General features: G+C 39.3%; 1 protein-coding gene across 2 annotated transcripts in view; it reads left to right on the top strand.

Annotated features, from left to right (window-relative positions):
* The window catches only part of LOC128945699 (connector enhancer of kinase suppressor of ras 2-like), a 164,802-nt gene that overhangs the window by 102,019 nt on the left and 50,536 nt on the right, over nucleotides 1-12,247 (top strand). For both annotated transcript variants that reach the window (XM_054289513.1, XM_054289512.1), the window contains exon 8: nucleotides 3,752-3,820. In XM_054289513.1, coding sequence (XP_054145488.1) covers nucleotides 3,752-3,820 — 69 coding nt within the window. The remainder of the gene's footprint in view (nucleotides 1-3,751; nucleotides 3,821-12,247) is intronic.

The raw sequence follows: 12,247 nt of genomic DNA on the forward strand, positions 1-12,247 counted from the left end.
GTACCTGTATATATATATTAAGTACATATATATACATATATATTAATATATATATGTACAATATATATACAGTACATACAATACAATACATATATACACAATATATACTTATATTAAGTACATTATATTTTATATTTTCTATCATTTGTAGTAAATACACAGACGAGATCAATTATAATTTTTATTGTAACCCCAGAGGCATTTGAAAAACCTGAACTAAAATCACAGAGAGTTTTGCAGCTCAAAGATCTGTGTGAGGTTTGAGGGAGCACTAAAGAGTGTGACAGGAACAACAGCTCAGCCTCTAAACATCCTCCTCGTTCCTTAACATGCAGTTCATAATTATAAATTTGAATAATTAAATTGCCTTCAACTGCTGCCATCTAATTACTGTGGCAGACTTTATAACAAAACCCTTCTGGTTCTCATCTTCCAGTCACTGCTCCCACTCAGGCTCGGGTGTGTCCAGAGCTCAGAGCTGGGCAAGTGACAGCTTTAGGTTTTATCGAGCTGATATTGGAGTTATGGATTGCTGATGCCCAAGGAGCATCACACGAGCTCTGTGAGATGTAAATCCTGCCTGGCAAGTGCCACTGCTCTGCTGGCCCATATGGGTGAGCTCCATGTGGGATATTTTAATTGATTTATATACATTTAGTGGTATTTATATGGGCTTTGTCAGTGCAAACCCATGGAAAGCCAGATGATTTGTATGTCACAATTTGGGAAGACAATTCTAATGCAAATTAAACTTGAAATTTGTTTGTTTATATTGTCACCATTGGCAGCATTTAGAAGTCTAAAAATAACTACATGTGTATCTTGGGTGCTCAAAATTATGATTTGATCCATCTTGATTATGTTGGAGAGATTATGTTCATAGATTGAATTACTCATGCTATAATTAATCCATTTTTTTACTGTAATTCTAATTCATTTCAGAAATATAATGCAGTTTGTAGGGGAAATATTGATATATTTACAATTGAAATTCACAGGAAGAGTTACTAAATTGCCAGCCACTAGAAATAAGTTCTTTTAATTTGGATTGTCAAAACTTTTTGCTACGACACCACCAGAAGAAATTGCTTTTTTTGGTTTTGCTGGAAGTGTAATCACATGTGCAGATAAACCAGCTTCAAAGACCTTTAACTTCTGGTGTTTCAGCAAATTGATTTTTCATTCCTTTTGAAGGGATAATTGACCTCAGAGCCAATGTTTAATTAGCTCAGCCTCATCCAAGTCAGGAAAGCAGCTAAAAAGAGAAAGAGCCAGGCCTTTGCTGATCAGCTGAAGTTAACCATTATGGATGGAGGTGTTTCCTGCAGCTTCCTGCTCTCCTCCATGCCCCACTTAAAGCCAAAGAGTTTGTTAAAGTCACTTTGAATTCCAGGGATATTTCTGTTTCATGTTTGCTCCTGGTCTGCCAAAATTCCACAAGTTTCCAAGAAAAGGAGAAAATGGTTCTGGAGTCAGGTGGGTTTTCACATCCCCATCTGAGTGTGGGGTAAAATCCTGTTTGTTGTAGGGCAGGAGGGCTCAGGGGCTGAGGTGGGGTCTGATCTGCCCAGGGCTCAGCTCAGAACTGGAGCCAAGAGGGACCAAAACCCTCTGAGAGCTCAGGCAGGTGAGGGGCTGGGAATGGAGAACCAGAGAAAAGAATGGGAATGGAGAACCAGAGAAAAGAATGGGATTGGAAAACCAGAGAAAAGAATGGGAATGGAGAACCAGAGAAAAGGCTGGGAATGGGAAACCAGAGAAAAGAATGGGAATGGAGAACCAGAGAAAAGAATGGGAATGGAAAACCAGAGAAAAGAATGGGAATGGAGAACCAGAGAAAAGGCTGGGAATGGAGAACCAGAGAGAAATTGGGAATGAAGAACTAGAGAGAAAAGGCTGGGAATGGAGAACCAGAGAAAAGGCTGGGAGTGGAAAGCCAGAGAGAGAGAAAGGCTGGGAATGAAGAACCAGAGAGAGAGAAAGGCTGGGAATGAAGAATCAGGGAAAGGCTGGGAATGAAGAACCAGCAGTGGGCAGGAGGTAAAAGCTGTGCTTGGAGCAGCCCAGTCAGGCTGGGAATCACCCTGTCCAGGGCTGGCTGATTGCCCTGTTGGCTGATTGTTGGGTAATCAATAATTGGGTAATCTCCTGCCCCCAGAGCCCTGCCTGGCTCTGGCAGCACAGGCTGGCCCCTGGGGGGGATGAGTCTCTCTGGCTCTCTGGCATTTGATTCAGAAATAATTGCAGTCATTTCCCTGTCAGTGGCAATTTGGGTTTTTCTTGTATTGCCTCCTCTTCTCTTTGCTCCTTTTATTTGTTTATGTTTTATGTTTTTAATCTCCATTCACAAGAGGAATGAGGGAGATTTTGGGTTGAGGACAGTGCAGCTGAGGAGTTCTTGCCTGCAGTGAGGTCATGACCATGAACTTCTCCACGAACATCACTTTCAGTTCAGATAAATCCTTTCTTGCTTTGTATTTGACACGTGCCTCCTTTATTGTGTTTAACAATTTATGTTTTAGGCTGGCTGCAGGAGCTACCCAGGAGCTCAGCTACATTTTGGTAACAGCTTTTTCTCTGTGCAGCTCTTCAGCAGGATTAGAGCCAGGCCGCTCCCTCCAGCTGCAAGTGGCTCCTTTTCTGCCTTTCTTAGGAGCCTGCTTGCTTGGCAGGGAGCTTGAACTGTTTATGGAAGATTATTTTGCTTTAAAAGTTTCAGCACTGTTTGACAAGGGGCACTCATTCCTCTCCTCTCTCTGACCCTGCATCTCAGGAGTAAATTTCCCCCCTTGTCCAAATCTCCGGACTGAACAGCCAGCCAACTTCCACTGGGTTTATTTTCCAAGGTGATGTCTCAGCTCTTGAATTCTTTGTGGTTTTTTCCTCCTGAGTGCCAGACTGGTGTGGTCTGTGTCAGTAGAACACTCTTGTAAGCCAGGGCACAGGGCAAACAATTTGCTTGAGTTCTCAGCTCTCTGAGAACTGCTCATCTCCTGAATGCCCCTGATTTCTCTCACAGATTTAAGATTTCACCAAAGCTTCTAAAAATTATTTGTACAATAGTAGTTGCCCATGTTTGAGTGGTTCCTCAATGGGTTTTAATCCATTTTCATCTGCTCAGAGCAAGCTATATTTAGGATAAGGGAGTTTTCCAGGTCCAGGATTGCGAAATTATGTGAATAGTGTGTGTACATAAAATCTCCTGAAGAGCAAGTCCCTTGCACCCATTTATAAATTACCACATTCTGTGTTCACATGGTTCATTTAGCCCTGTCTTGGAAGTGCTGGAGCTGGATTTGAAGGTATAAATACCTGAGTGTGCAGAGCATCTTCAGCTCCCCTCAGCAGTGACTCTGCTCTGGAGAGGACTGAGCCCTGACTTCTGCCCCACACCTGGCTGGTCCTGGGTATGTTGTAACAGATTTAACCCCATGGGATGTGAATTCACCCAGGGGATTCCCAACAAGGTCGTGGCTGTTCAGCTAAACACAATGGAATAGCTCAACTGGCCACACAGGGCAGCTGGAATTCTAGGTTGGAATGGCAGGTGGAATTCTTGATTACTCCAGCAAATGTTACCAGAAAAAATATTTTTCCCTATGAATATGACCAGTTACCATTATTGGACAGCAATAAGACTTCTTTAGGTACAGCTTTCTTGCCTCTTTCAGCATTCATTGTTTTAATTCCTGCTCTTTCCTTCCACCTCCACATCGTCCCTGTAAAGTGAATTTTTCTCTTTTGTCCTCAGTCTCCTGCTGACCAGTGTAAGAAAATCCATGCTGGTGATGAGGTGATCCAGGTCAACCACCAAACTGTGGTAAGTATTCTGGAAATTCTGTGCTCAGGCTTTGCAACACAGAAAAGTAAAAAAGCTGATGAAAAGTAAAAAAGCTGGTAAAAAGTACTAATTCTTCTCTGCTCAACTATATTATTATTATTTATGTCTTTTTAAACATCATAGTCACTGCTTATTCTTAATAAGAAAAGGCCCAAAATGAGTCCATAACCAGCCCAGAAGGATTAGGCCAAATTTACATTTTGCACAGCTGCTCTTCAACATCATACTCTTCTTATATAAGGAGATCCAAGAATATTTCCTTGAAGTTCTTAGACTTCTCATTATGCACTTGCCAGCTGGTTTAACTTCTCCTCTTGAACAGAATTTTGCATTCTGTTTAATGCAGGATCCAGATTAATAATGCAGAAGTGTTGTAACAGCCATGTATGCTGAATCTGTTGGGGGGAAGATATAAAAATGATGAAAGTGTTGATAGAAATCTGCCAGGGTTGGGGTTTGGGCATTCTTGGATGGAGATTTATTTTTAAGACAACCATAAGCAGGTGGATGCTGAACCTCAGTATTGAAGAATGTAATTTAAATATAATTTAAATAGCTCCAGTGTTGCTGGAGGAAGGAACACTGGTATTTATTATTTCTTAGGGATAACTAGTGATAAGGACAATGGACAATGGTCCTAAGGAACTCCTAATTTAGCTATTTCACTTTGTCCTGGTGAACCCCATCTCCAGACACAGCAAATGTAAAATTAAGAAATCTCTTTCTGTCTGTCACTTGTGTGAAGTGGAAATATGAAAGTCTGGCTATTAAAATCTTATGATTAGAGAGCAAATATTTTCTCTTGAAAAGAAGTATAACTTATTCATTTACACTTTAAATGTTAATGCAACACACAGCTCTTATCTGTATTAGAGAGTTGTCATAGTTACAGGCTGAAATATGCATTAGGCTGGCTTTCTCCATCAAACACACTCTTCAAGTGACAGATCTGATTTAATCTTTACTCCCATAGGTGAAATCCCCCATTCAGCTTCTCAAGAATTGGCTTTTTTAGCAACTCTTTCCATGTCTGTTATTACAGTAGGCTCAAGGTGGTTGAAACTTGTAATCCCTTTCCACCTGAGGGCACAGGACCAACAGCTGAGTCAAGAGCCACAAAAGACTTTTTTTTTCTAAAAAAATCCCCCCCATAATAAATTAATTATTCATTCTGAAGTGTCTAACAAGCCAAGGAAATAGATAAAGGGCACTAGAAACTTATTCTTGCTTTAAAGATGGCTTGGAAAGTCTCATTATGTGTCCAGTTTGGAAAATCAGGCAGCAATAGTGAGTGTTTGCATGGTTCAGAGGTGTGTCCAACTCTCACCCCTCATGGATTAGGAGTTTTAATATTTTAAATATCCCTTAGATCTTCAAGTGTGTTCTTTAAGTCACTTCTGGCATTCATTGCTGCAAACCACTCTCAGCTGTGCTCCTTCTTCCCCCCACTTACCACGTTATCATGATCCATATTTTGCTTATAATTAGCATTATTTCCATTAGTGGACTGGAATTATTCAAAGGCAGCAGCTCATTAAATTTCCACATAATCAAAATTCTAATATTAGCACGACCAGCTCATAAAAAGGGGTGTAACCCATTTGAAAATAATGGCTGAGGGGGGTCAGGGAACTTGCAGATCTCTGGTGTTCCTACAGGTTTTCCAGAGAAGATTTTATTTTGGTTATCCTAACCAAGACATTTGTTTAAGGTTGATGTTTCTGTAGCATTTTGGTACCAATATTTTATAATTTATCAAATATAAATCCTTCAACACAATGTGTTTGGAGGAAACTGTCCTGAAGATGATGATAAAATGTCATTTTATCATTTGTCATGTCATTTAAAGTGCTGGAAACACTTCCCTGGGCAGAGAAAGTATGGATCTCCTTTAGCAAATTCCAATCCCATAGCTGGCTACCAGCACTATTAAATCTGATTTTGACTGAACTAGGCCAGTGTATTTTCTGGATAAATTCATATTCATTTAATGTGATCATCTGAGTTTTAAAACTTTCATTGATGTTCCCACAACCTGTAATAAATTACTCCGGTAGTTAATTATTCTCATTGCTGGGGGGAAAAAAGTCATTTTATTTGTAGTCTATATTTGTCTGGCACAAGCTTCCAGTCCTTTGATCTTGATGTATTTTTATCTCTTAAATTGGAGAGCAGGTTTCTCTTTTAGGTATTTTCAGGATGCAATCAAATTAGCTCATCACTCTTTTTTTTTTTTAGTAAGGTGGATAATTTGAGCACTTCCAGTTTGTCATCCTAACGCATGACCCTCCTCAGCATCCTGTTTGAATTCCAGCTGCAGCACTCTGCATTTCTCACAGGAGTTATGGAGCTGTCCAGGGCAAGGCTTCACTCGTGGGCAGGGCAGAACTGAAAGAGTAAAAATGAGATTGCAGAGCCTGGAGCTGCTCCAGGGCAGGGTCAGGGTGGATTTCAGGAATTGCTCTCCCTGCAGAGGGTGGTTGGGCACTGAACAGACTCCCCAGGGAATGGACACAACTTTTCACAGTTTTACTTCATTTTTCCAAAAGCTTTTCTATGGAGTTGAGAGTTAAAAGGGTGTTCAGGAGGTATTAAAGGGGAGCTGCTTCCAAATTATGTAATTCAACAACTGAAAAGGGGAGAAATAAAAGCTTTTCCACGTGGAATCTGGTCTAACCAAGGAACACTCTGTAATACAATTACAAAGATCAAAGAAAAAATAATAGTACTTTAAGCAAGAAATTAATTAAAGGAGGCAATTCACCACTGGCTGTTAAGATCATTTAATCATCATCCAATTTCCTTATTTGCTTTTCTGCTTTTTCTTGCTTATAAGATTTTTAATAAAACAGTGTAAGAAACTTTAAGAATAAGTTATATATTCTAAATTTCTGCCACCCTAACTCTATTTTTCGCTAAAATCCAACAACAGGCACCAATTCTGCCAATGCCTTGTAGATTTTTACTTCCTTTCCTATAAAATTCTACAGAAGTACCAAAGATGCCACTGTAGCACTTCTTTGTTTGCAAAATTAACAATTACTTTTTATGAGATTTTTGCTGCTTAGTTGTAATAGTAGATTTTATATTGTAATCATTTTTCAGCATAAACTTATGAAAATTAAATTGTGTTAATTTTCCTTTTTAGATAGTTTTTCAGACAAATGAAAAAAATTGAAGTTCAAATAAATATTGATTCTTTTACCTGACCACCTGTAAAATATTTTGTCTCTTTCTGGATAGAGAAGTGATTTGTAAACAAGGGAAAACTGAATTTCTCTGTCTTCTGTTCTTTGTATTTTTATATTTTTTGGTGAGGGTTAGGATTTGAAGGTTATTTCACAGGACAGAGAGCAATAAGAAGGCTTTTAGTAATTCCTGTTGAAAGCTTGATGTTATTCAGGAGCACCTGGCAAAGCTCCAGGAGTCAGAATGTTGTAATTAATCCCAAACCAACTGAGCACCATGGAGCTGATGTGACTGAAAATGGCAAAGATGAACTTGGAATTAATCAGGAACAGGTTTTCAGGAGAAACTGAGTTTGGATACCATTGTCTTGACATTAGTAAGATCTTGTCTGAAATAGTGTGTGATCTCCAGGTCGTTTACAGCTATCAGAGGTGTTCACTTAGATAGGAGCATTAAAAAAATGTAATGGGTAAAAAGGAAAACGTGTCATCTGTCTCACAGGAAGAGGAATTATTTAAGGATTTCAGTTTGGTTAACTCAGCCAACTGGGGCTGAGACAGAATTCCTCTTTCTCCACAGACAGAGGCAATAAAGACCAGAAAGAGAAACAAATCCTCAAGGCATAAAACACTGCTGTGCCAGAGCAAGAGGCCACAGAAATATCTGTAATAAATCTGTTGTCCTACTTGTTTCTTATATTCTCTTGAAGCAGCTGCAGGTTTTAACTGAAGGAGCTGCATTTTCACACTCGAGGTTGTTCTTTGGAATTATGGACCCTGTGATTTCAAGGGCATAGAAGAAGGATGGGGACAGATTTTTAGTAGGGTCTGTTGTAGAGGGGCAATGACTTTATACTGAAAGGGGGAGATTTGGATATAAAGAAGGATTTTTTTGCAGTGAAACACAGGCACAGGGTGCCCAGACAAGGTGTGGCTGCCCCATCCCTGGAAATGTCCAAGGCCAGCTTGGACAGGGCTCTGAGCAACCCACTTGAGAATGTCCCTGCTCCTGGCTCATTTTAAATGACCTTAAAATGTCCCTTCAAACCCCAAATATACTTTGATTCCAAGTACATGCTCAGCAGCCTAATGCCCTTTCATACTCTTCACTGTCAAATTACATGCTTGAAATTAAGTGTGTCAAGAGCCTGGCACAATGAAATCATTTCAGCACTAATTTATTTGTGTGAAGACAGTCATTGAATTAATACCCTCGGTGTCTGTTTGCTGAATTGTAAATATGAGTCCTAATGAGAGCTCATTTTAGGTGGAGGCAATTCTGTAAATGCAGAGCCAGGTCACACCATCTGTGTTTCAGCACACTCTGTGTTGGGAAATGCGAGCAGGGGGGGAAAAAAAAAAGGACAAAAGCTGTCATGAGAATTTGAACTTCTTTCCCCAAAAGATGTCCTTCTGTTTCCAAACAAAGTGCCACATGTCACTTATTCTCCAGACCCAGCCTTTCAGAAGGGCTCAGCAAAGCCTCTCTTCCAGCAGTAGATCTTGCTCCTTCTTGGATTCTTGCTGTGTTTCTCCGTTGGTTAATGAAAATAACTCTGTAAGATAATGGGAGAACATTTGGTTTTAAATCATCAATTCTTGTTAGGAGCAGCTCGAATATTAATGAGAGTGAATCAGCTACAGGTGTTAATGACGAGCTTCCCCTTCAGTGACAGAAAAGTCTTATGATCTTCCAGCACATTTTTGTCTAATAATAATTTCTGATTTCCATCTTAATCAAACCAGCTCTCTTGATTAATTCCCTAATGAGGCAAACTGAATTACTTAAAATATGAAAAGATGGTAGTCTGCTTCCTTAAAAAAAGTTGGGTTTACACCAGCTGGGGTTTTTTTTTAATGCAAATATGAAGAGAGGTCAAACTTTGCGGGTTCAAGTAAATATCCAGATGGCTTTGCTCATGTATTTGAAGAGTCATGAGGGGAAACATCTGTCCTGGTTCCTGTGAGGGGTTAGTGCAGTCAGAGCAGAATTACTTGTTTTCAGGTGCTGTGCAATATAGTAGGATATAAATATTTAGAAAATATTTGGCACAATTGATTTCCAGACCAAATGCCTGAAAAGGGAGTTTTAAACTCTTGTTAGTTATTGCTCTGTGTCTCCCCACCCCAGGTGACGCAGTGAGCAGAGCAGGCACAAATCCCCCAGGCAAATTCAGGTGTAACCTCCCTGCCTGCTGTGAGGGACACTCAGTATTTCTGTATTTAAACTTTTATTATTCTGTATTAAAACTTTTCCATTTTTCAGAGTCCTGACAGGGTTTGGTAAGGCAGTGAAGGAACTGAGGAGCCCATTCCTGCCTTGTCCCCAGAAGTTTCAGGGAAAGCAGGGAAAGGAGCAGATCCCTCTGTCCCCTGTGCACGCCCAGCTCCACCATCTGAGCTAATTTTTATTTTTGAATTCCTACTATAATAATGTGTTTGGAAGCAATTGGCAGGGAGGTGAATAACTGCTCTGGGGGCTCAGACCTCTGGAATCCTCTGATAAACACCACCCTGTTCCACAGTTGAGCTGTTTTCTCAATTCCCTTTCATAGACAAATATATCATGCACTTCATGCCTCTGCAGACACCCAAAAATGCACTGATTTTTTTATATTTTTTGTGTCCATCTGTAGCATTAGGAAGTTTTTGAATAAATTTTTCCTACAGATCTGCAGTGAGTCATCCCCAGGCAGGTAGGCTTTCTTAGAAAAGCATGAGCAGAGCTGGGATTTACAACAATGCTGAAATCCCTGCTGCTGGGAGGATGCTTTCCAAATCCCATTCATGCAAATCCAGATCTTCTGAATGAGAAGGAGCAAAGTCATTATGAGGAGAGTCTAAAGGAGTTATTGGAGAACTAAAAATCACTGCTTTGCTGTTAATGAAAATGGGTTATGCCTTTCATGTTTTTCTCAACATATTAGTTAAGGAGTCCCAGCTACAAAATTATCAGGTTTGGGTCTACAAAATTACCTCAGCATTGTGGAATTTCCTGGTAAAGGAATTTATTGCTTTAGCAATTAATATTTTTGGAACTAATTTTTTAAAAGTTGCTATATTCTTAACTTTCCACCATATAGTTTCTATGATAAAACTAACAAATCCTTTAATACAGACAGGAGGCCACAGGTTTCTTTTGTCTGATTTTGTTTTTCAACATTGAGGATGTAAAAACAAAAATTAATAATTGTGGCAATCTTAATCGTAAACTATGAAAATTTCAAATATCTGTCTCTGACCATTTTGAGCTAATTCTTTTGCATTCTTCTGTGTTTCTGCCATCTTTAGCATCTAAATTAGCATCCATTTTCATTTATGGAGGAAAATGAAAAGTATCACATTGGTCTTTTATTTCTTCATCGATCTAATGTGCATTTACCTTTGCTGAAATATCTCAACCCATTTTGTAGAATTCAATTTTGACTGTATGTTCTAAAAATCTTAAAGGAGCAAAACACCTATGTGGAGAATGCATCTTATCAGAGCTAGAAATCAGTAATTGCTTTAAAGACTGATTCTTTAGGAGTAAATGTCAAAATCTGACTCAAGGACTGGTGATCAACCAAGATTTTTAATCCACTGTAATGACTTCTCTTTTTTCAAAGCTATTTTTAGTAATACAATTTATAATAAGTTGTCCAAATTCCTGAGAGCATTTTATCATTGCCCAGTAGTAATGAGTGCAGACGGTGCTCTGATAGATCTTGGTATTTAATGGTTTTGTCATTAAGGTTCTCATTGGAATAATTTATCCTTCACTTAATTATTTATAATTCTTTTCTAAAAGGAGCCCATGGAACTCTAAGGATTTCGGCAATCTGAAAATTACATCAATCGATAAAAATCAGAGAGAGTTCCACTTGATTTCTATAATTAAGTAAAAGAGGAAAAGAAATATGGCCCCTGTGCTTTTATAAACACTGGAGGAGTTTTTTGGGATGCAAGCTGCCATCCTTGCATTTGTCTGGATGTGCCCTATTTACAATTCCTGCTGTTGTCTGGTTTCCTGTGACCAGTGCATTTTTAGAAAGTTTTCAATAGAACAGCAGCATTAAAAATAGAACAGAACTTTTAAAAGCTTTTAAAAATCCCTTTTGGAATTCCAACACATCTTGCAGTTCTGTCCCAGGTGGATGCTCACAGTGGGATCCTGGCTTTGGCCCTCTGTGGAGGCAGCTTGGAACCTGACAGTCATATCCCAAATTCTCTCCAGCCCTTAGAAACCATTTTTGTTCCAATCTCTTGGAGGTTGTTTTCTATTTTCCCTTCACCTTTTTGTGTAATCAGATATTATCTCCCACTAAGAGGAAGTCATTACAAACTCCACCTGATATAACAAGGGGGTGAATGCAGATGTTCTGTGCCTGAGCACCTAAATAATTTATTGTCCTGCTTTTTAATAGCAGTGGGAATTCACTTTGGTCAGAAGAGAAACTATGATTAAAATGTTATTATGAACCCTGACAGGTAAAACATGGCCAGTATAAAAATATTTACTGCTTGCATGTGTTGGTGCTGTTCTGGGATTCACTGAACTTTTCATTCTCACAGGTTCATGTCAGGGCTGGTGCAGCTGCATGGGAGGGTTGTGTCTGGGAATTGCAGACACAGCATCCCAATTCCTGCAGTGCAGCTCTGTCAGATTTGTGGCAGTCACAGCATTTACGGCAAGTCTTTAGCATGGCCATGAACTGCTCTAAAAATCTGCTCTGAGTGGGACAGAAAAGGCAGGGGAAAGAGAAAAGCCCTAAAAATAAATTTTCTGGCTTTTTGTATAAATAATTTGTAATAATATAATAATTCATAAATTCCTATTTAAATGATCAAATTGATTAAGAAATGTCTCTAAGTATTTTTTTTTTCTGAGTGGCACATCCTTACAGTACCAGTGATTTCCTTTTTTGTGGCTCTGTTTGCAATTTACAGTAACTTGGAGGCTCAGCTGTGCCCAGGGCTGTAGAGATAAACCAATAAATGATCATTTATCTCCAGGCAGGGGCTTGCAGCTCTCACATACATGCTGCATTTGTTGTTCCAGCACAGTCTGGCTCCCTCCTCAGCACTCCCTGTTAAAACTCAGAGCTCAGACTGAAATGATTTCATGACTTTAGACCTCACCTTCTGATTTAAAATGTTCCATGATCTCACAAGTTATCGAGAGGGTGACAGTGTTCACTTCTGCCTTATTTTGTTCAGGAACATGGCTAAAGAAAAG

The sequence above is a fragment of the Melozone crissalis genome, unplaced genomic scaffold, assembly GCF_028551555.1.
Source record: "Melozone crissalis strain CALT ecotype California unplaced genomic scaffold, PUWL_Pcris_2 ptg000068l_1, whole genome shotgun sequence".
Lineage (NCBI taxonomy): Eukaryota > Metazoa > Chordata > Aves > Passeriformes > Passerellidae > Melozone > Melozone crissalis.